The 25,162-nt window shown below is 43.7% G+C and overlaps 1 protein-coding gene across 4 annotated transcripts in view; it reads left to right on the forward strand.

The window, feature by feature from the left end:
• Positions 1-1,250: 1,250 nt before the first annotated feature.
• LOC137654525 (kinesin-like protein KIF3B) overlaps positions 1,251-25,162 on the forward strand; it is a 99,712-nt gene continuing 75,800 nt past the window's right edge. For 3 of the 4 annotated variants that reach the window (XR_011046648.1, XM_068388231.1, XM_068388233.1), the window contains exons 1-2: positions 1,251-1,405; positions 21,540-21,657. Coding sequence is in view for 3 of the 4 variants with exons in the window: in XM_068388231.1 (XP_068244332.1) it covers positions 21,548-21,657 (110 nt within the window). In the remaining variant the exon portion in view is untranslated. Of the gene's footprint in view, positions 1,406-1,547; positions 1,769-21,539; positions 21,658-25,162 lie in introns of those variants that run through there. The other variant, XM_068388232.1, reaches the window with a different exon arrangement.

The raw sequence follows: 25,162 nt of genomic DNA on the forward strand, positions 1-25,162 counted from the left end.
GAACAGTAACATTAGAATCAAATTTCCTATATGAACTATAAAAACTTTATAAAACATGAGGAAGAGAAATAAGATAGAATAGTGTGCCCTAGTGTACCCTCAAGCAAGAGAACTCTAATCCAAAGCAGTGGAAGACCATGGTACAGAGGTTGTGGCACGACCTAAGACTAAGAGAACAATGGTTTGATTTTGGAGTGTCCTTCTAGAAGAGCTACTTACCATACTAAGAGAGTCTCTACTACCGTTACCAAGAGGAAAGTAGCCACTGGACAATTATAGTGCAGTAGTTAACCCCTGGGTGAAAAAGAATTGTTTTGCAAGCTCAGTGTTGTCAGGTGTATGAAGACAGGAGAAAATGTAAGGAATATTTAAAGTGAACCGTAACCAGAGAGAAGGATTCAATGTATGACTGTCTTATTAAGTATTTTAATAACTAAAATAAGTGAAATTAAAACCTCTTTACTGGTGTGGTGTGAATAGTTTATTAAACCAAGAAATATAAAAATTGAATAAATTAGAATAAATAATAGGTTATATACAACTCCTTAAACTCACTTAATTGAAATATGATTAGTGTGTGTGTGTGTGTGTGTGTGTGTGTGTGTGTGTGTGTGTGTGTGTGTGTGTGTGTGTGTGAATTAGTTAACCGTTTCTCAGTTTAGGTAAAAGCGAGTAAAATTATTACATATATTTATTCTATAAGCTGACATTCAGTAAATGTGTTTTAAACATATTCAGTAAACATGTTGTCATTGTTCAATTTGAGGATCACTCAATTGCTGTGTCCTCTAATTATCATTAAGCCTAAGTGGTAGTTCTGAAATAAAAGTTTTAACGATAGTATTTTGACATGTTCGTATTTTTCTCACCATTATGCTAGAAAATTGCCTTATCAGTATACTCATTTGACTGATCAAAGACCATTACTTTAATATTACCTAACACCGTTTGGACTTCTGAGATGACTCTGATATCAAGTTCTTGGTGAAAATGTCAAAATTGCCTGCAAATGTCAACAAAATGTAAAGGGGGAACCATTCCCAGAGGGCTGGGTTGTCCATTGCCAACACTGCTGATAAAGTAAATAATTAAATCTTGGCCTTTATAGTACTACTTCTGAATTATATTGAACACTTTACTTTTTATATATCAAATTGAATTAATAAATATATAAAAATACCCCAGTAGAATATATCAAAAACAATTTTAAAGGAATTAAAAAAATAAGTTGAATTTTTCTACCGAAAAAAGTGGTTGGTATACCTGACTGTCTTGTCTGTCGTCTGCATTTGGATCGAAAACAAAACATTCCAGAGACTTTCCATTTCGAGCTGTTTATCCATGAAGGAAAGGGCTAAGGCATCGCCCTTTTCTTCGTTATGATGCCATTATCGTGAATTTTAAGGTAGGCCTCCTATTGTACATCAAAGAATTTCAGCAGAGAAATGCCCCGGTAACCTGATATTTCGGTTTTTTAAATGACGCCGAAAGATGACTCATTTTGTCACTCTACTCCTTATCAGGAAGCTTCGCGTGACATATATTTAATCACCTGTTTTATATTGTGGAGTGAAACTTATTCATAAGATCTACTAAAATTACGTTACCTTTGTGATGTTATATTAGGCCTATTATTTATACTAGGCCAAGTGTTTAGTTTAGGCCAGCTTAGGTCACGTTTCGGTTTCATTGTAGTGTATTACAGGGCAATGTAACCTAGGAAATGGTTTGGCTACGGCAAGACCAAACCTAGGAATACAGTAGTATGGTAACTATTGTATTATTTTCGTATCTTAAGGAGCTTAGGTCAATTGTTGTATCTATCTACGTGATGGGATATCTTGTGGTTAGGTGTAGGCTAACATTGTGGTTGATGATGTACTCAAATTCTGTGGTTAGGCCCAGACCAACCTCAGCCAGTTCTTAATTTTCTGAGCCTACCGTTGAGGGCTTATAGCCTAATTTTAGACGTATGTAGACTGTTGTGTAAATTATTTATTAGTACAATAACCTCAGTGAAGGAAATGAGAGGTGCTCTTGGTGTATTAGAAAGTAAGGTAATTCTATACAATAGCTCCGCCAGCAAGTTATCAAATTTATGTACTTTCACTAAAAAGGGAAGTCAAAGGTTTTGTTCGATATACAAATCTAAGTGGCGCTAGGTCTAGAAGTGGTTTAAAAATAAAAATTAAATTTGACCCACTTGAAAAAACTAAGCCCTTCAACTTCATAACTCTCAAATTCCTCTTCAGACTGAGATCTCGTTTGTTCGTTTGTATGTTAAAAACATAGATTATGTCATTATTACATCATCGACATATTCTACGTAGCAAGACGTCACCCAAACGTCATAGTTTTTAACCAATGATGATTATCCACATTTCACTTGGGACTAGCATTTTAACAAAACTAGAATCGAGTGACTTATGAATACTCAATCAGGTGACAGTTTTACTATTAACTTAAAACTTTTCGATAATTTTCTCAATTTCCACAGCTAATTTTTCAGTCTTTTGATAGCCATGGAGGCGTGTGAACCTTTAACTTCTGGTGCGGTTTCTCATTTACCATCTACTTTGACGTCAATTTGTGTAGATTTTCTCCCAAGTACTTGTCTTAATTGTTAATTAGATTATGAAGATTTTGTTTTCATTATTTTGGTAACATCAAAAGAATAATAAAGTACTGCCAAGATCACAGTGTTATTAAAAGTGAAAGTCACTATTTGCCCCACCCGTGGTTCTAAGTGCCGTCTTGATATTAAGAAAAAAAAGCATTTTGGTGTGACAGAAAACAAAAAGAAAGTGAAAAAAATGTGTAGTTTTTACGTATCCATTTTTAAGGGAACTTGGTTTGAAAAGTCTCATCTAGATATAGAATCTAATTTGTTACTTGTATATAATTATGTTGGTGTTGAATTTAGTTATAAATTTGTTGAAAATGAGTCAAGAATTTCTCACAAAACTATAAATGATTGGTGCTCATTCATTCGTGAGGTTAATGTGCATTGGGTATTGAGTCGGAAAGGTGCAGCTCACCTTTACCCTCCAACCTAAGTAAGTACATAAAGGGTTTTAGACTATCTTATATTTAATGTGGCTGTGTAAGGGGGGGGGGCACAGGGGGGTGAACCCCCCTCGCTAGGTAAGGTTACGGCTGCTAGGTTAGCTTAGCTTAGCTGGTGGGCTTGTTTATTGCTAATTCTACATGTGCCATTATTCGTATGTTAAAACGGGTTCTTTAATTCATTCCCCACCCAAAAACCAGGCTTTCCCACTGGGGGTCCCCCAAGATTGTAAAGTCTAACAAATAGGGTAAAAAGACTGTTCCTCCTGAAATAAAAATCAGCTTTAGATAAAGCACTAATTAATTCATCAGAAAAAAAAAAAATAAAAAAATTAGTGGCGGAGCTATTGTTTAGAATTGCCGAAAGTAATTTGAGCAGTTTTTGTTGATATTTGCTGAAGTAAATATTCTTCAAGTTATGTAGTCGCTTTATTTGGTGATTATTTTATAACTGAAAAATCATATTCTATATGGAAAAGAAATGGATACTACCTAACCTTACTGAAGACTCGTTCTTACCTATGGGGGTTGGTGGGTGTATGCTGCCTCACAATTCTGTAGGACTCCATGTACTTACTTTTGTCTAAGGTATACTGTATCCTTGTGTTGGCTTCCCAATTAACTCCCTTCTGAAATGGTTTTTTTTTTAGATGAATCTAGTTTCTATTTAATTACAACTTGAAAAGTAATACTTTCCGGCATTTTTCACATCAAAATCAATCATAACACACCAGTAACCTCTTAATTTCTCGAAAGGGGAATAGCTGCATATTTGGCATACAGTACTCCCAACATCCACATCCACGCTTGCAGATATACGGAAGAACCGTTTTATAATGTCGGAGCTAGCATCTCTTTGGAAGTAAAGGTAGGCGATCGACCCCCCAAAAAAAATGTGACGGTGAAAAACTCGGATTGGCCACTTGAGGATAAAGCAAATGGTGCCCAGTTCCAATGGTGCAAAAAATGGAAATTGTTATCCATAGAGAAATGGGAATTTTTATTAGTTATCTAGGATATTATTTGTCTCCACCTATAGGACATGTCTGAGGCTTTTATTCTGCAGTGGACTAGCTACGGCTGATGATGAAGATAGAATATGGGCTTTAAAAGATTGTGTTTGAAAGAATATATTTAAATATGTCATTTCTAGTCTCCTGACTAATGTACTAATATACTACAGTATACTAAAGAGACTATTTTATGTCATGTTCTGATCTACAGTACTCTAAAAATATTTCCTTTGGTAAGCATCGAAAGGCTATACGAGTTAGGGTAACTGACTCACGGCCCTTACCAATTCACCAGCCTTGGGCTGATTTCAGAAAACTAGTAAGAGATTATTAGTTATATTAAGCACAGTAACAACCTTTAGTAGATCCATCTTATGTAAAGTAGAAAGTGAGATTTACGTCAACCTGTTCAACAGATAAGCATTTGCAACAAGTTTGAACTTCTTAAGTTCTACAAATTCAACTGTCCGATTAGGAAGATCATTTCACAATCTGGTTGCAGCTGGAATAAAACTTCAAGAATACTTTGAAGTATGGAACCTTGTGATGGAGAAGGCAAGACTTTTAGAATTAACTGTATACTGTACCTATAACTATGTAAGTGATGGTCAGACTTATGAAAAATCCTATTCAACATGAATAAAGAGGTAACTGAATGGTGATGCCAGAGATTAATATCCAGATCAGGAATAAGAAATTTAATAGACCACAAGATTTTGTCCAATTGATTAAAATCAGACAGAAAGCACTACTCAAAAACATCGTAAATTAAAGAATTAAGACATTTCCTCATGATAGATTGATCACCTAAAGACTTAGTATGCCAATTTTGTCCGCAATTGAAGAAGAAACAGACTGGTTGTTTTTCCCAAAAGTAAATTTGTAATCAAGATTCACACTTAGAATTCTAAGTGAGTTGTATATAGCTTTGTCAATGCAAAGATGTGGATTTTGAGGAGCCACTTTCCTTGACCTTACAATCATACTTCAAGTTTTATTAGGGTTCAACTTCATCCCTCATGATTTGCACCATGCACTAATTTTAGAAATTACTGGATTTACGATGCCTATCAACTCTACATCCTCTTGAGGCTTATTGTGTACAGTGATTTGACTACACATAAAAGCAGTGAGTTGATAAGGTTGATTAGTCATCCTGATACTGTTGTGTATGGGTAATTATAAACACGTCCAGACTTTTATATTATGGTAGTGTAGGTTATCTGCCACTTATACTCTCTAAGGCTAATTAGGTATTATTGTTATTGTTATTATTATTATTATTATTATTAATATTAATATTACTTGCTAAGCTACAACCCTAGTTAGAAAAGTAGGATACTATAAGCTCAAGGGCTCTAACAGGGAGAAAAGATGGAGAAGAATTGTTTGGTAATCTCATTGTTGTCAGGTTTATGAGGACAGAGGAGAATGTGGAAAGAATAGGCCAGACTATTCGGTGTATGTGTAGGCAAAGGAAAAATGAGCCGTAACCAGAGAGAGGGATCCAGTGTAGTATTGTCTGGCCAGTCAAAGAATCCAATAACTAGCAGTAGTATACAGTATTTTGATGATTTACCTGTGCTATGTCTCTGGGGGTATTTATTCATACCATAATTGAGGTAACATACTACCTCACCATAAATGTTAGCATTTCTATTTTGTGATGTTTATCAGTGTTAGAATCACACACTTCAGATATCATTTATTGGTTTTAGATTCCAGTTGTTCACTTTATTTTTGCAATTCTACCTTTGATTAAGCAGTCTATATGGAAGTGGCGTTTTGATAAATGAAAATTGAACTGCATCACATAGAGAATTTTAAGGCAAACCCAAGTCATCTGTATCAATATTGATCTCCTTGGGTAGTTTTTAAATATTCAACTTAGCCGGTGAATATATAATAGCTGCTACTCAGCGGCTCGACAGAAAACACACTAAAAAAACTCGCGAGCGATCGCTATGAAGGTTGCGGGTGTGCCCACCAGCGCCAACTATCGGTCAGATACCACTCTTGCATGTAAACAAACCCTTCAATTCTTCTCTGTTGACCTTGACGACAAGACGTATCAATACTCGCTGTAGAACCTGGAGTTTTCTCGACATATTTGGTGAAGTACTTCATTTTGGTTTGAGCTTTCGCAGTGCAGGTGTTTTTCCTCAACATAAACTCTTGAACTCTTTATTGAATCAGATTAATTGTTGATGACTTGGATTTTGGAATTTTCTTTGACTAATTCAAAATGGCTTACCCTTCACAAGTACCTAGATTTCGGAAGTGTAATGCTAGGGACTGTAATAGGCGTCTTCCAAAGGCATCTCTCGACCCACATACTGTGTGTTCCAATTGTCGGGGTAAAACCTGTCAATTGGGAGATCGGTGTGAGGAATGCGTGGGCCTTTCGGAATTCGATTGGCTCGAATACGATAAGTATGCACGTAGGCTAGAGAGAGATAGGGTAAGGAGGAGTTCATCTAGGTCTGTAGATTTTTCCTCTCCACATGCCCCTGAACCTAATCTTTCCCCTGTAGTGGTTGTTCCTAACCCCCCTTCTAGCACTCAGGAACCATCTATGCAAGACATGTTACGTGCTATTCATGCCTTGGGGGAAAGAGTTGAAGCGTTAGCAACTGATCGTAATCAACTCATGGCTGACGTGAAGGAACTTAAGTGTCAGAGTGCCACGGCGGAAAGTGGGAAAGTGATTAGTGCGCAAAGTGTTGTGAACAGTGTTGCGACCGAGGGTTCGTCTGTTCGTGCCTGTCGTTCACCAAGTCCGGGACCTCTTGCAAGCTCCCAAGCCCAGGGGAGAAGTAATGTCGTACGACTTATGGGTTCGAGAGGCCTTGATCAGCGAACAGACGTTCCCTCTATGGTATCAGGCGTATCTCACCAAGATCGCCCCTACCATAAGACGAGAGAGCCCATTTTCTCCTCGTCTTCCGAAGGCTTTTCACGCAAGAAACCGTGGAGCAAGGTTTTTAGGCCTCTTAAACGGAAGTCGGTCCCTTCAGGACAGGTTCAGCGTCCTGGATGTAGTCTTTGGGACAGTTCGGACCCGTTGCAGTCATCGGATGACTGCTCGCCGCCTAAGCAAGGCAAGGTTGTGCCGTCTCAGACGTTAGCCCCGTCGGTTACCGCACCCATTCCCGTGGACCCTAAATGGGTTATACTGCAGGACATGCAGTCTAAGCTTGCCTCCCTTATGGAAGACTATTCTGCCGATAAGGTTTCCGTTGAGCCTAGCCGTTTATCTCATCGAGATCCTGGCCTTCAGCCACTAGTCAAACGTTCCTTTATGCGTCCTGTTGACGTTGGTGTAGCCAAGTCACGTCAGTCAGTTTGTTTAGAACCACACTCGATGCGGTCTCGTGTGGATTTTCAGCCGCATTTGGACGTTAGGCAACTTGCTGATGCTCCTGTTGACGTTCAGGACGTTCGCCAACCATCGGAGTTGCCTTGTTTTGACGCTGAGCGTCAACATCCGCAGTCTAGAGTTGTTTTGACTGCTCAGACTAGGCGGTCAAAGCAGTCTCGGGTGGACGCTGTGCGTCCTCACGCACCTGTTGTTGTTGACAGTTCACAAGCAGTTACATGACGTTGCGTCCTGGTCCGCTACTAATGTACCAGTGCGTGTGGACGCTGCGTGTCAAGCATTGCCAACCCCTTTGCTTGTTTCTCAGCAGTTGTCAGATGAGGAACCTTCAGATGAGGACGTTGCTGACCCTCAGCCTGAGGATCATCCTTCAGATATTGATGAACCCAGAACAGTTCCGCCATCAATGGACTTTAAGAAAGTCATGTTAATTTTTAAGGAGTTGTTTCCCGATCACTTCGTCTCTGTTGCTCCTCGTTCGCCGCCGTCTGAGTTTGTTTTAGGCGTACCTGCTGACATGCCAGCCTTTACAAAACTTGTGCTCTCTCGCTCATCCAAGAGAGCTTTACGGCTTTTAGGCCATTGGTTGGAAACCAAGAGGAGTTTGGGGAAGACGGCCTTTGCCTTCCCTCCATCTAAACTCTCGTCTAGATCGAGCGTCTGGTATGCCACGGGAGAAGTTCTCGGCTTGGGAGTCCCTGCCTCTGCCCAGGGCGACTTCTCAAGCCTTGTAGACTCTCCCCGCCGCCTAGCCATGAGACGCTCGAAGATTAGTTGGTCATCCTCGGACGTTGACCATCTGCTGAAAGGCATTTTTAGAGCCTTTGAAGTTTTCAACTTCCTTGACTGGTGTTTGGGAGCCTTAAGTAGGAAAATCTCATCGGCTGATAGAGATGTCTCCGTACTCATTATGTCCTGCATGGATAAAGCCATCCTCGATGGATCCAATGAGCTCTCCTCCTCTTTTACTTCAGGAGTCCTTAAGAAGCGAGAGTCCCTTTGCTCTTATCTGTCGGCAGGAGTTACTCCCTGTCAAAGATCTGAGCTACTCTTTGCTCCCTTATCGAAGTTTTTGTTCCCTGAACATTTGGTTAAGGACATAGCTTTGTCACTCGTGCAGAAGGACACCCATGACTTGGTAGCGTCCTCTGCTCGCAAAGGGACTCCTTCGACATCCTTTTCTGCAAGACCAAGGATAGACACTCCGGCGTCCAGGTTTATTCCGCCCTTTCGTGGCAGAGCTCCCAGCAGGGGAAGTACTCGTGCCGAGGGAAAGAGAGGAAAGAAGAGAGGAGCAAAGTCCTCACGTGGCAGAGTCTGACTGCCCGCAGCCTCAGACAGCAGTAGGTGCCAGACTCAAGAACTTCTGGCAAGCCTGGGAGAAGAGGGGCGCAGACCAACAGTCTGTGAGGTTGCTCAGAGAGGGGTACAAAATTCCATTTGTACACAAACCACCTCCTCTAGTGACTTCCCCCATCGACCTCTCTCCTATGTACCGAGAGGAATCAAAGAGACAAGCCCTGAAACTAGAAGTGTCTCTTTTGCTAGAGAAGGGAGCGGTGGTGAAAGTCTCGGACCTTCAATCACCGGGGTTTTACAACCGCCTCTTCCTAGTACCGAAGAAGACAGGAGGTTGGAGACCGGTGCTAGACGTCAGTGCTCTGAACGTCTTTGTCACGAAGACAAAGTTTACCATGGAGACCACGAAATCAGTCTTAGCAGCGGTCAGAAAGGGAGACTGGATGGTCTCTCTCGACCTAAGAGACGCATACTTCCACATCCCCATTCACTCAGATTCCCAACCTTTTCTGAGGTTTGTTTTCGACAATGTGGTGTACCAGTTTTGGGCCCTGTACTTTGGCCTAAGTCCTGCTCCTCTCGTGTTTACGAGGCTTATGAGGAATGTGGCAAAATTCCTCCATTTATCGGGAATCCGAGCCTCCCTTTACTTGGACGACTGGCTTCTCAGAGCCTCGTCCAGTCATCGCTGTCTGCAGGATCTTCATTGGACATTGGATCTGACCAAGGAATTGGGACTTTTGGTCAACATGGAAAAGTCCCAGCTGATTCCATCCCAAACTATTCTGTATTTAGGGATGGAGATTCGCAGTCCAGTTTTTCGGGCTTTTCCGTCTGCCCCCCGAATAGAGCAAGCCCTGCTCATAATCCAACGGATGTTGAAGAGAGAACGTTGCTCAGTCAGGAATTGGATGAGTCTAGTAGGAACTCTATCATCCCTGGAGCAGTTTGTCTCGCTAGGAAGGCTACACCTTCAACCTCTCCAGTTCCATCTAGCTTTTCACTGGAAAAAGGACAAGACGCTAGAGGCGGTCTCAATCCCGATCTCCGAAACAGTAAAGGCATGCCTGAATTGGTGGAACGACAATATCAGTCTAAGAGAGGGACTTCCCCTAGCAGTTCAGAAACCAAACCACGTTCTATTCTCAGACGCATCGGATTTGGGTTGGGGTGCGACCCTGGACGGTCGGGAATGCTCAGGTCTGTGGACCTCAAGTCAGAGGAGCATGCACATCAACGGCAAGGAGCTTTTGGCAGTCCACCTGGCCTTGATGAACTTCGAGAGTCTCCTTCAAAACAAGGTGGTGGAGATCAACTCGGACAATACCACAGCCTTGGCTTACATTTCCAAGCAAGGAGGCACCCACTCCCTGACACTGTACGAGATCGCAAGGGACCTGCTCATTTGGTCAAGAGATCGAGGCATCTCCCTGTTAACGAGGTTTATCCAGGGCGACTTGAACGTCTTAGCAGATTGCCTCAGTCGGAAGGGTCAGGTAATTCCTACGGAATGGACCCTCCACAAGGACGTGTGCAAGAGGCTTTGGGCGACTTGGGGTCAACCCACCATAGACCTCTTTGCAACCTCGATGACCAAGAGACTTCCAATCTATTGCTCTCCAGTCCCAGACCCAGCAGCAATACATATAGACGCTTTTCTTCTAGATTGGTCTCATCTAGATCTACCTGTATATGCATTCCCACCATTCAAGATTGTCAACAAGGTACTGCAGAAGTTCGCCTCTCACGAAGGGACAAGGTTGACGTTAGTTGCTCCCCTCTGGCCCGCGAGAGAATGGTTCACCGAGGTACTTCGATGGCTGGTAGACTTTCCAAGAAGTCTTCCTCTAAGAGTAGACCTGTTACGTCAGCCCCACGTAAAGAAGGTACACCAAGGCCTCCCCGCTCTTCGTCTGACTGCCTTCAGACTATCGAAAGACTCTCTAGAGCTAGAGGCTTTTCGAAGGAGGCAGCCAGTGCGATTGCAAGAGCGAGGAGAGCTTCTACCATTAGAGTATACCAATCGAAGTGGGAAATCTTCCGAAACTGGTGCAAGTCAGTATCTGTATCCTCGTCCAGTACCTCTGTAGCCCAAATCGCTGATTTTCTCTTACACCTGAGAAAGGTTCGCTCCCTTTCAGCTTCCACGATCAAGGGCTACAGGAGCATGTTGGCTTCGGTCTTCCGGCATAGAGTTTTAGATCTTTCCAACGATAAAGATCTACAAGATCTCCTTAAGTCTTTTGAAACCTCTAAGGAACGTCGTTTGGCTACTCCTGGATGGAACTTAGACGTGGTCCTAAGGTTCCTCACGTCAGACAGGTTTGAGCCATTACATTCAGCCTCCCTGAAGGATCTCACTCTTAAGACTCTTTTCCTGGTGTGCTTAGCCTCGGCTAAAAGAGTCAGTGAACTTCATGCCTTCAGCAAGAACATCGGGTTTTCTACAGAAAAAGCCACTTGTTCTCTTCAACTTGGTTTCCTGGCCAAGAATGAACTGCCTTCTCGTCCTTGGCCTAAATCTTTTGATATTCCTTGCTTATCAGAGATCGTAGGCAACGAACTGGAGAGAGTGTTATGTCCCGTTAGAGCTCTTAAGTTCTATTTAGCTCGTACTAAGCCATTACGAGGTAAATCTGAAGCGTTATGGTGTTCGGTTAAGAAACCATCCTTACCTATGTCAAAGAATGCTTTGTCATATTTTATCAGATTTTTAATACGAGAAGCCCATTCCCACTTGAGTGAGGAAGACCGATCTTTGCTTAAGGTTAAGACGCACGAGATTAGAGCTATAGCAACCTCCGTGGCCTTCAAGCAAAATAGATCTCTGCAAAGTATCATGGACGCGACCTTTTGGAGAAGCAAGTCAGTGTTCTCGTCATTTTACTTGAAAGATGTCCAGACTCTTTACGAGGACTGCTACACACTGGGTCCATTCGTAGCAGCGAGTGCAGTAGTGGGTGAGGGTTCTACCACTACACTTCCCTAATTCCAATATCCTTTTTAATCTGTCTCTTGAAATGTTTTTAATATTGTTTTATGGGTTGTACGGAAGGCTAAGAAGCCTTTCGCATCCTGGTTGATTTGGCGGGTGGTCAAAGTCATTTCTTGAGAGCGCCCAGATTAGGGGTTTGATGAGGTCCTGTTGTATGGGTTGCAGCCCTTGATACTTCAGCTCCTGGGAGTCTTTCAGCATCCTAAGAGGATCGCTGGGCTTCGTGAGGAAGACAGACTTACAAGGCAGAGTAATCGTCTAAGTCAACTTCCTTACCAGGTACCTATATATTTTGGTTTTGTTATATTGATAACTGTCAAAAACTCTTAGCTTATACGCTGTAAACTTAATTAACTCTGGTCTCTACCCACCGCTTTGGGTGTGAATCAGCTATTATATATTCACCGGCTAAGTTAAATATTTAAAAATGATATTTTTCAATATTAATCTTACCCGATGATCATGTAGCTGTCAACTCTGTTGCCCGACAGAAAAATCTAAGGTCGGGATACGCCAGCGATCGCTATACAGGTGGGGGTGTACACAACAGCGCCATCTGTCGAGTAGGTACTCAGGTACTTCTTGTCAACAAGAACTCAATTTTTCCTCTGTCGTGCCACCGGCAAGACCTACTTGGATACGCTGTTGTTTCTGGAGTTGTTTTTTCACGATTTTGGTGATGTATTCGCTCTAGATTTTAGCCTTCGCTATTCAGGAACCTTTATCATTAGCTTATCAAGCTTTTTGATTAGATTTGGATTAATTGTTAATGAACTTTGCTAGATTTTGGAATTCCCCCTTGACTATTTCTACAATTCAAGATGTCTGACCATTCTCAAGTCCCTAAGTACAGGCAGTGTAGCGTTAGGGCTTGTTCTAGGCGTCTTCCGAAGGCCTCCATAGATCCTCACACCGTTTGTTCCAATTGTAGGGGTAAATCCTGTCAATTGGAAGATCGATGTGAGGAATGCGCTGGGCTTTCGGAATTCGATTTTAACGAATTCCTAAAGAATGCACGTAGGCTAGAGAAGGATAGGATCAGGAGGAGTTCTTCTCGCTCTTTTGATTTTTCCTCTCCCCATGCCCCTCAACCTACTCCTTCCCCTATAGTGGTGACTCCCGACCCTGCTACTAGTGCTCAACCCTCCATGGCGGACATGATGCGTGCCATTCAGGCTCTTGGTGACAGAGTGGAGTCATTAGCTAATGACCGGAATCAACTTTTGGCAGATGTCAAAGAGTTGAAAGCGCAAAGTGCAGTGGGAAGTGTAGTGAGTGCAAGTGAAGTGAAAAGTGTCAGTGTCAGTGTTGCGCATGAGGGTACATCTGTTCGTGCCAGTCGTCCTCCCAGTCCGGGACCTCTTGCAAGCTCCCAAGCCCAGGGGAGAAGCAATGTCGAAGGACCAAAGGGTTCGACAGGCCTTGATCAGCGTACGGATGTACCCTCAGTGGTTGCGGACGTATCTGTCAGAGATCGTCCCATCCACAAACAGACGAATGAGCCCTATCATTCCTCGTCTGTGGAAGAAGTTTCGAGGAAGAAACGTTGGACCAAGGTCTCACGACCTCTCAAGCGTAAGGTCCCTTCCGAGCGAGTCCAACGGCCCAGGTGTAGCCACTGGGTCAGTTCGGACTCGCCGCAGTCTTCCGAAGACTGCACACCTCCCAAGAGAGGTAGAGTGGTTCCGCAGCAGGCAACTACTGTACTCCGTCTGTTGCCGCACCAACCACGGTAGATCCTAAGTGGTCCATGCTGCAGACTATGCAGTCTCAGCTTGCTTCCTTTATGCAGGAGTATCGTGCTGAGAAGGTTGACACTGCACCAGTTAACCTACAACCTGCCACGGTTGTGCGCTCAGCAGATACTGCGGCTGCCTGCTCCCACACTCCACCTGTGAGAGCTCCACCACCGATGCGCAGTCTACCCTGCCAGACGCATGTTCATGCTGCACCCTCCGTTGACATGCGTGAGCTACCGCATCAGCAGTGGGAAGGTGCTGTCGAGCTGCCGTGTTTTGACACAATGCGGCATGCTCCGCAACCCATGCGGCATGCTCCGCAACCCATGCGGCATGCTCCGCAACCCACGGCAGTCCCTCCCACGCACCAGCACTCTGCTTTTGTTGTTGCCAGCTCGCAGACTGACCAGCAGCGGCATGATGTTGGATCCGCAGCAGCTACGCATGCACCCGTGCTGCCGGATTCAGCCGTTCAGCTTTCTGCTCCACCTTTGCCACTTCCTCCTCAGCTTTCGGATGATGGAGTATCTGATGACGACGAAGCTGCGCATTTGGACGATCCGCACTCCGACTTAGAAGAACCCAAGTCTACGCCTCCCTCCTTAGACTTTCGGAAAGTCCTTGCCTTGTTCAGGGACTTGTATCCTGAACAGTTTGTGTCTGCAACCCCTCGCTCTCCTCCCTCCGAGTTTGCTTTGGGCATGCAGTCAGCAGCTCCTGCCTTCACCAAACTTGTACTCGCACGCTCATCCAAGAGAGCTTTGAGGGTTATGGGAGAGTGGTTGCAGTCCAAGAAGCAGCTGGGAAAGTCTGTTTTCATCTTTCCGCCTACCAAGCTTGCTTCCAAATCTAGCGTCTGGTATGCCACGGGAGAGGAACCCGGCTTGGGAGTTCCTGCCTCTGCCCAGGGCGACTTCTCAAGTCTGGTTGACTCTCCCCGCAGGCTGGCTATGAGACGATCTAAGATTTGCTGGTCCTTTTCTGACATGGATCATCTGTTGAAGGGAGTCTTTCGTGCTTTTGAGATCTTCAACTTCCTCGATTGGTGTTTGGGAGCGTTAAGCAGAAAGACTTCCCCTTCGGATAAGGACTCTGCCATGCTTATCATGTCTAGCATGGACAAAGCCATTCGGGATGGGTCCGGTGAACTTGCGGCTTCGTACGTGTCGGGAGTGCTTAAGAAGAGAGAACATCTTTGCTCCTTCTTGTCGGCTGGGATCACTCCTTGCCAGAAGTCGGAGTTGTTGTTTGCTCCGCTTTCCAAGTGTCTCTTTCCGGAAGAGCTGATCAAGGGGATGGCTGCCTCGTTGATCCAGAAGGATACCCATGACCTGGTGGCGTCCTTCGCACGTAAGGCCAAAGCTTTACCTTCCGTGCCTAGACCTAGGATGGACACACCAGCGTCTAGGTTCATCCCGCCCTTTCGTGGCAGAACCTCCAGCAGAGGAGGTACCCGTGCCGACAGTCATCGTGGCAAATCGAAGAAGGGTTCCAAGTCCTCAAAAGGCAGAATCTGACTGCCTACCTCTCCAGACAGCAGTGGGAGCCAGGCTCAAGAACTTCTGGCAAGCTTGGGAGAACAGAGGTGCAGACGCTCAGTCTGTGAAGTTGCTAAGGGAGGGGTACAGGATTCCGTTCTGCCTCAGTCCCCCTCTAGCAACTTCTCCCATCAACCTCTCTCCCAACTACAAGGAGAAGGACAAGAGGCTAGCTTTGCATCAAGAGGTGTCGCTCTTGTTACAAAAGGGAGCGGTAGTCATAGTCCGGGACCATCAATCCCCGGGCTTCTACAACCGTCTCTTCCTGGTAGCGAAGAAGACAGGAGGTTGGAGACCGGTGCTGGACGTCAGTGCTCTCAATGCTTTTGTCACCAAGCAGACGTTCACAATGGAGACGACGAAGTCGGTCCTAGCAGCGGTCAGGAAGGAAGACTGGATGGTCTCGTTAGACCTGAAAGACGCATACTTTCATGTCCCCGTCCATCCAGACTCCCAACCTTTCCTAAGGTTCGTCTTTGGAAAGGTCGTGTACCAGTTCCAAGCCCTGTGCTTTGGCCTAAGCACGGCACCTCTTGTGTTTACCAAACTGATGAGGAATGTGGCCAAATTCCTTCACTTGGCAGACATCAGAGCCTCCCTCTATTTGGACGACTGGCTTTTAAGAGCTTCGTCAAGTCGTCGCTGTCTGGAGAATCTCAGATGGACTATGGATATGACCAAGGAATTGGGTCTCCTGGTCAATATAGAGAAGTCCCAACTCGTCCCATCCCAAACCATTGTCTATCTAGGTATGGAGATTCAGAGTCGAGCTTTTCGGGCTTTTCCGTCGGCCCCCAGGATCAGTCAAGCCCTAGAATGCATCCAGAGCATGCTGAGAAGGAACCGATGTTCAGTCAGGCAGTGGATGAGTCTAACAGGGACACTTTCATCGCTGGCCCAGTTCATCGAGTTAGGGAGACTCCACCTCCGCCCCCTTCAGTATCATCTAGCTGCTCACTGGAGAAAGGACATGACGCTAGAGGCAGTCTCTGTGCCTATTTCCGAAGAGATGAGGTCTACACTGACGTGGTGGAAGAACAGCATTCTTCTCAAGGAAGGTCTACCATTGGCTGTTCAGACCCCCGACCACCGTCTCTTCTCGGACGCATCGGACACGGGCTGGGGTGCGACACTGGACGGACAGGAATGCTCGGGCACGTGGAATCAGGAGCAAAGAACACTTCACATCAACTGCAAGGACCTATTGGCAGTTCATCTGGCCTTGATAAACTTCAAGTCCCTCCATCTAAGCAAGGTGGTGGAGGTGAACTCCGACAACACCACAGCCTTGGCGTACATCTCCAAGCAAGGAGGGACTCATTCGAGGAAGTTGTTCGAGATCGCAAGGGACCTCCTCACTTGGTCAAAAGATCGAAAGATTTCGCTGGTAACGAGGTTCATTCAGGGCGACATGAATGTCATGGCAGATCGCCTCAGCCGGAAGGGTCAGGTCATCCCCACAGAGTGGACCCTTCACAAGAATGTTTGCAGCAGACTATGGGCCCTGTGGGGTCAGCCCACCATAGATCTATTCGCTACCTCGATGACCAAGAGGCTCCCGATGTATTGTTCTCCGATTCCAGACCCAGCAGCAGTTCACGTGGATGCCTTTCTTCTGGATTGGTCCCATCTAGACCTGTATGCGTTCCCTCCGTTCAAGATTGTCAACAGGGTACTACAGAAGTTCGCCTCTCACAAAGGGACACGGTTGACGTTGGTTGCTCCCCTCTGGCCCGCGAGAGAATGGTTCACCGAGGTACTGCAATGGCTAGTGGACGTTCCCAGGACTCTTCCTCTAAGAGTGGACCTTCTGCGTCAGCCGCACGTAAAGAAGGTACACCCAAGCCTCCACGCTCTTCGTCTGACTGCCTTCAGACTATCGAAAGACTCTCAAGAGCTAGAGGCTTTTCGAAGGAGGCAGCCAGAGCGATTGCCAGAGCAAGGAGGACATCCACTCTCAGAGTCTATCAGTCAAAATGGGAAGTCTTCCGAAGCTGGTGCAAGGCGAATGCAGTTTCCTCAACCAGTACCTCTGTAACGCAGATAGCTGACTTCCTTTTACATCTAAGGAATGTAAGATCCCTATCAGCTCCTACGATCAAAGGTTACAGAAGCATGTTGGCAGCGGTCTTCCGCCACAGAGGCTTATATCTTTCCACCAACAAAGATCTACAGGACCTCCTTAAGTCTTTTGAGACCTCAAAGGAGCGTCGGTTGACCACACCAGGCTGGAACCTAGACGTGGTTTTAAGGTTCCTGATGTCAGCAAGGTTCGAACCGCTTCAATCAGCCTCTTTTAAGGATCTCACATTAAAGACTCTTTTCCTCGTTTGCTTAGCAACAGCTAAAAGAGTCAGTGAGATTCACGCCTTCAGCAGGAACATAGGTTTTACATCTGAAACGGCTACATGTTCCTTGCAGCTTGGTTTTTTAGCTAAAAACGAGCTTCCTTCTCGTCCTTGGCCCAAGTCGTTCGAGATCCCAAGCCTGTCCAACTTGGTGGGGAACGAACTAGAGAGAGTACTTTGCCCAGTAAGAGCTCTTAAGTACTATTTAAGACGTACAAAGCCATTGCGAGGACAATCAGAAGCTTTATGGTGTTCTATCAAGAAACCTGCTTTACCGATGTCTAAGAACGCAGTTTCTTATTACATCAGGCTTTTGATTAGAGAGGCCCATTCTCATCTGAAGGAAGAAGACCTTGCTTTGCTGAAGGTAAGGACACATGAAGTTAGGGCTGTCGCTACTTCAGTGGCCTTCAAACAGAACCGTTCTCTGCAGAGTGTTATGGATGCAACCTATTGGAGAAGCAAGTCAGTGTTCGCATCATTTTACCTCAAAGATGTCCAGTCTCTTTACGAGAACTGCTACACCCTGGGACCATTCGTAGCAGCGAGTGCAGTAGTAGGTGAGGGCTCAACCACTACATTCCCATAATCCCATAACCTTTTTTAATCTTTCTCTTGAAATGCTTTTATTGTTGTTTTTTGGGTTGTACGGAAGGCTAAGAAGCCTTCCGCATCCTGGTTGATTTGGCGGGTGGTCAAATTCTTTCTTGAGAAGCGCCTAGATTAGAGGTTGTGATGAGGTCCTTTAGTATGGGTTGCAGCCCTTCATACTTCAGCACCTAGGAGTCGCTCAGCATCCTAAGAGGATCGCTAGGCTCAGTAAGGAAGACGTACTTAAAAAGGCAGAGTAATGGTTCAAGTCGACTTCCTTACCAGGTACTTATTTATTTTATGTTTGTTATTTTGAATAACTGCTAAAATGAAATACGGGATACTTAGCTTCTAATGTTAACATGTATGCTGGTCTCCACCCACCCCCCTGGGTGTGAATCAGCTACATGATCATCGGGTAAGATTAATATTGAAAAGTGTTATTTTCCTTAGTAAAATAAATTTTTGAATATACTTACCCGATGATCATGAATTTAAGGACCCTCCCTTCCTCCCCATAGAGAACCAGTGGACCGAGGAGAAAATTGAGTTCTTGTTGACAAGAAGTACCTGAGTACCTACTCGACAGATGGCGCTGTTGTGTACACCCCCACCTGTATAGTGATCGCTGGCGTATCCCGACCTTAGATTTTTCTGTCGGGCAACAGAGTTGACAGCTACATGATCATCGGGTAATTATATTCAAAAATTTATTTTACTAAGGAAAATAACATTTTAATTATAAAATAAATTTTTGAATATACTTACCCGGTGAATATATAAATTAAAGGCCCTCCCTTCCTCCCCAATAGAGACGCAGCGGGACGAGAAGAATTGAAGGGTTTGTTTACATGCAAGAGTGGTATCTGACCGATAGTTGGCGCTGGTGGGCACACCCGCAACCTTCATAGCGATCGCTCGCGAGTTTTTTGAGTGTGTTTTCTGTCGAGCCGCTGAGTAGCAGCTATTATATATTCACCGGGTAAGTATATTCAAAAATTTATTTTATAATTAAAATATCATTTTACAGTAGTTTTAAGTCTAGAACTTATCAATATTCAACTAGTCATTTGTTTATTTCTTTTACTTAATTGAGGCCCCTTTTCTATACTGTTATATGGTACAACTTAGTCCCCTAATTCAGCTTTGGCTGTGGTAGGATAAGTTATGATGTGTTTGGTTAGCATTGAGATGGGTGTAAAATTACAGTACTTCACCTTGTTGATTAAAGAAAGAACAATTACTGTATTTAAGTTTCACTTCAAGATTAGTTTGGTGTGTCTTTGATATGAGTTTTTATATTTTTTATGATTGAAAACTGTAATTGATAATATCATCCTGCAGAAAGGTAAACGTGGTCGGTCTCCTACGGGACTGAGCAGTGATGGCAGGTGTGTGAACACCTGTACCATATACCGAAACGTATCCTCAAGGAAGATATTTCCAAAACAAAACCTCTTGCCTCTCATGCTAGACATGAACATAGAGATTCTCTCTTCGATTTGAGTGTCATTAGTGAATCTCTTAGACGTTCTTCTAAACATTGGCGTCCCCAAAGAGTTTATGTCATATCCCGAGATAGGAGAAGGGTGAGGATGAATGCTAATGTCCTTACAAGAACTACAACTGTGTTTTCGATACCGAGACGAGAATACTCTGCTAGCACCGAGCTGGGAGCACCGTATCATACAGGAAAAGTTGCATTTCTCTCAAATGAGCCCGCTCAAACCCGTGGTGTAGGTAGCAGATAGGGATTTGACCCTTAAGACTGGCCTCCAGTAGCTTAGCCTGGATGAAGCAAGTAGGAAACTGCACAACTTTGCCTGTGTTACAAGTCATTTTGGAGGATATATCTCCATCATCTTTGTTTAGGAATTTGTGGTCAGGATCGAGAATCTACCCATCCATTACTTCAAGCCCTTCTTCATTACGTTCCCGTCAAGAGTTACTAGTGGGGATCAGGATGACTTACCTTCCTGTCCTGGGAGGTCAGTACGACTCTTCCTTCAGCAGAAGAAGTAAATAGAAAAGATCATCTTTGGCTTTGTGGGACTTTTATATAGGATTTTCCTGCTGCTCAGGAGATGAAAAGACCATCCTGGATTCGTCTACACAAAGTCAGACTTATTGTACTGTAAAGTATATTCAAGCTCTCGGGAAGAACCTTTCATGGGTACACTTTTTAAGGACAAAAGTCTGATAACGACAGATAACCTTCTCTACCCATTACCCACGGGAGTGAACCCATAGGTCCTTCGATATTGTTATTTCTGGCCTGGTTGCTCTACAGATCATGTAGCAAACCTATCTCCTCGGGACAAGGAGCATCTTGTCTAATGTAATGGTCATATTGTAAGTCTAGAATGAGAGGTAAGATGATCTTGCCTTTCTACCTCTTCTTTTTTCCTATACCTTGGGGTGCATTAGTTGTGTTGTTATGAGGTAGATTGGACGCTAGGTGCATGTTAGCTACATGATTGAGCAACTATTCTTAACAAATTAGTGTTGCTTACAAGGATCTCCCCCATCCTCCCAGATGAGGGGAAGGGTGACCAAAAATATACAAGCATTTATCATGAATAACCGTACATTTTATAGGGTCTTTCACGACCACCTACTGGTCCTTGATAGTGACCTAGCCTAATACTTGCCTAGTAGGGTATTCATGTATAAGTCATTAGGAGGTTAACAGGAATCACAACTTTTGTTCCTTCACAGAAACAAAGTGCTTTGAAATTTCATGGGAAAATAAACCAGCCAGTTTCATGGAAGTACTTCCTCTGTCCTAAGGATAAGTCTCCTATTAAAGGACAAGGGTTTTTATATTTGTTGGAAGAAATCACAAATTTAAGTCATTTATATTTTTGTAATCTATATAAACCTGAATCCTTTAGATTACACTTAAGCCTCAACCACCCTGGATGTCCTAGCCTGAAGGTCAAAGTGAAGAGCTCATTGGCCTGTTGGGTGGGTTGGGCTTCTGGTATTTAATCTTGCAGTAACTGCTGCTACCTCGTTAAAATTTTACTGCTGCCTTTCAGCTGTGCTGGAAATATACTCCAATTAGACTGGTTATTATTGTTAGGAAAACCACAAATTTCTTGAAAAAAATTTGTGATATTGATTAGTTTTTTCATAACCAAGTGTAATGAAATGATTATTTGTTTGTATGCAAATACAAAGCTTCATCTTTCAATGGATATAATGTACTGTATGAAATATTGGTTTTGTTTAGGGATACTGTATACAGTACTGCATTTAGAGAGAGTTTTAGATCTTGCGTTTTTTTGTACCTATGAGAAACCTTCCTTTGTGTTATTTTACCTCCAGCACATCCATTCAGGTGAAATTAGGTTTGTATATGTGATGGAAAACCCAAATCTTTTGTATGCATATTTAAAAAGACAAGGATTGCATAAGAAAAACCTCATCTTTTATATATAATATATTATATCCTCAGGTAATCTTCATCTTTTACATGGTGTATCTATAGAAAAAACTTAATTGTATATGTTGTATGTAAAAAGGTGCAATTTATTTTCTATATCTTTAAAAAAAATATATTCTGCAGGTTAAGGGATGGTCCAAGGTGCAGAGGCCAAGATGAAGGGGAGCACCGCAGAGACGGTGAAGGTGGTCGTTCGGTGCCGTCCCATGAATGAGCAGGAAACTGCCCATGGGCACAATAGGTTAGTACATCTTTTTCCTATCCTTGTAGTTAGAGTTAATGAATACATTTAGTGCTTATAATTTACAAACATTTTCTTTCTGTATGAAATTCTTTCTATTTTTTTTCCAAAATTGATGTACAGTATTGTTTAGTGTAAATTATTTCCTTTAGTGAATTATGATAAGCTATACTGTAGCCCTTAATAACCCTCGGGTAAACCTGGCCATGATAAAATCGCCGTCAGGCTCATGACTTTTGGCTATAGAGGAATGTCGTGTATCAACTTATTTTCTGCTGACTTTTTGTAGCATAATTAACAAAGGAATGAAGATAGAAAGAAGCTGAAAGTTGCATTAGAAAGCTGAATAAATTTTCTATACAGCATTCATGGTTACATGAATGGATGAAGCCAAAGTGTCTTCAGATCGTTAGAGGTTTATTTTATGTAATTAGAAAGTTCAGCATTTATAGTATCTCGTTTGAATCAACTTAGCTACTTTTTGTATCTGTAACGGAACTGCTGTATAATACAACATATCAGTCAAATCATAGTGGTAATAATGAGAATTAAGGTTAATACAAGTTACATTAGTTTATTTTTTTTTTTTGCTGAACAAAATATAAAATTGAGGACAGGACAAAAGTGTACAGTATACAGTTTGTTGACCAAGGAAATGTAATTACTGTATCAGAAATATTTTGCTCGTACGTGGATACAAACCTTCGTCCTTAAATAGGAGTACTGTATGATTTCAGCGAAGCTGGAAACTCAACTGTTAAAATTATAAAAAGTGTGAGTAGTTGCTGGCAAGCAGCAGGGAAGTTCCACCCCCCTTCCAACTCTTATATTGTTAAATATTTGTAACCTTCATTACAGTTGCTGTTTACATGACACCGTATCTGGTGGTCTCCGCCGTAAGGGGATAGTCATTGTGTTGAAGCTACTACTCCCTTACCTTGCCGCCCTCCTTCTTTGTGGGTGGCCGGCAGCTCCTCAGCGGGGTTACACTTTTCCCGTTCGCAGGTTTGGTGGCTCCCGTTGGTTTATTGAGTACATAAGTTAAAATTTATAACTGCTTATAATTCAACTTTTCAGCTCTCGTTTCTGCTCCCCTTGCCGGCGATGGGCCAACGCCTTCCTCGGCTGGCGGAGAGATGCTTAACTTTAATTTGTCCGCTCCCTCTCGAGGAATTCTCTTACAAAGAAGGTTGAGTTATTCCCAGAGTAGTTTATTTTTTTCAGTGGAATTATGAATTTTAATTCATCACAACTTTTTTTTCTCAGATAGCAGCCAACATAGAAAGCAAGGCCGATGGATTTGGCCGCTCCGGTCAATGTCCTGTGCTACCTGTGGCAGCTCATGAGCTTCTCACCTTACGAGGTAGTACCCATTGCTGACCTTCAACTTGGACAAAGCCTGTTTATAGGAGGTATAGAGTGCTGCCAGGAGGTTCGACTCATGATGTCCAGGAGGTCCTGGAAGGGTCCCCAGGCTTTTACAATCTCTCTCTTCTTGTAGTAAAGACTTCTGCTGGCTGGAGACCAGTCGTTGACCTCTCGACCTTGAAAGAGTTCGTTCATCAGACCTCATTCAAGATAGAGACGACCCAGATGGTTAGACAGGCTGTCAGACCACAGGACTTCATGATACTGTAGACCTCAAGGATGCGTACCTCCAGATAACCATTCAACCATATTCAAGGATGTACAGTACCTACAATTCACATTAGGAGGAAAGATCTACCATTTCTTGATGCTATGTTTCAGCCTATCCACTGCACCTCAGGTGTTCATGAGAATTTTCACCTTAGTTTCCACCTGGTGGCACAAGAACCGCATTCGTCTACTTAGGTATGTAGACGATTTGCTGATTCTGGCAGACTTGAGGGAGTCCCTTCTCCTTCATTGAGACAGACTTCTTGTTTTTTGCCGAGATCTTGGGATCATGGTAAATTATGAGAAGTCCCACCTGCTATCATCTCAAGATGCAATATATTTAGGAAACAGATTGAGGACCAAACTAGGCAACATCTCTCCGTCCGAGGAACGAATAAAGAGACTGAGAGAGATAGCAGAGATCTTTCTCTTGTGAGACTAGTTGCCAGCACGTTAGTGGTAAAGGCTGTTGGCACACCTATCTTCTCTAGAGAAGTTACTTCCGAATGTTCTTCTGCACATCAGGTCACTACAGTGGCAGCTGAAGACCCATTGGTCTCAGCATGTAGACCCACCGAACACACTGGTGCCGGTAGGTCAGAAGCATAAGAGCAACCTGAGATGGTGGGTATCGGAAACCAACCTATGCAGGGGAGTAGACCTTCTCTCTCCTTCCCCGGATTTGTTGCTTTTCATGGGTGCATCAAAAGGAGGGTGGGGGTCTCATCTATTATACCTCATAGTATCCGGACGGTAGTCCGAATCCAAGCAGCAGTGCCACATAAACTTCCTGGGAGTGAGGCGAGCCTTTCTTGCCCTCAAGCCCTTCCATCGGCTCCTTTCATAACACGCTGTAGTGCTGATGAGTGACAACACTATGGTGGTGTCACATAAACAAGCAAGGAGGTACCTTTTCACAGCACCTATGCTGGCGGTGGAAATCCTCAGATGCACGGAGAACAATTGGGTAACCCTTTCAGCCCAATTCATCCTGGGCAAGAAGTATGTGCGGGCAGACAATCTGATCAAGAGTAATCGTATAGTAGGCTCTGAATGGTCCTTGAAACAACAGATAATCAACAATGTTTTTACTTTTTTGGGTTCGCCGACAATCACAACCTGTTTGGGACGTCCTTAAACCCTAAGCTTTCAGTGTACTGTTCTGCAGTACTGTACTGGATCCCTGGGCATTCTGGCAAGACACCTTCCAACATCTTTGGGACAGGATGGACGTCTACATGTACCCCCCTTCTGCCTAGTAAGGAGGCTTTTAAACTAAGTCAGGGCATCTCACGATATGGCAATAACCCTGATAGCTCTGATGTGGCATTAGGCAGAGTGGTTTCCCAACCTTCTGCATCTGCTCACAGAGGCACCTAGGGAACTCCTCACACTTCAAGATCTACTCAGAAAACCATGCGTGAACTGATTCCATCAAGCGATTCTATCGCTTCGTCTTCGTGCCTGGAGGTTATTCAGCAATTACTCGCAAAGAAGGGCTTTACTAGACCAGTTGCTAAGCAGGTGGCAGGATGCCTCCACAAGTCATCTCCCTCAATATATCAGTCAAAGTACAGTAGTCTGTCTTTTATGGTTGGTGTTGTGGACAGGGTATCGCTCATCTCAGTGCCTCTATACCAACAATAGCAGTTCTTATTGTACCTCAGGGAGGAAAAATTGTTTGGCTTCTTAAGTAAAAGGCTATCGCTTAGCCTTGAGCCTCATTTTTAAGCTGAATAAAGTTAATATTTCCCCCTCGACAGAGTTATCTTTCCTCATATGGAATTTAGAGCGCCTATGCCCATAGTCAGAAGTCAGACCACCTCCGTGGAACGTAGTCATAGCCTTACGTTCATTGAAAGGAGCC

The sequence above is a fragment of the Palaemon carinicauda genome, chromosome 15 (genome assembly GCF_036898095.1).
Source record: "Palaemon carinicauda isolate YSFRI2023 chromosome 15, ASM3689809v2, whole genome shotgun sequence".
In the NCBI taxonomy this organism is placed as follows: Eukaryota; Metazoa; Arthropoda; class Malacostraca; order Decapoda; family Palaemonidae; genus Palaemon; species Palaemon carinicauda.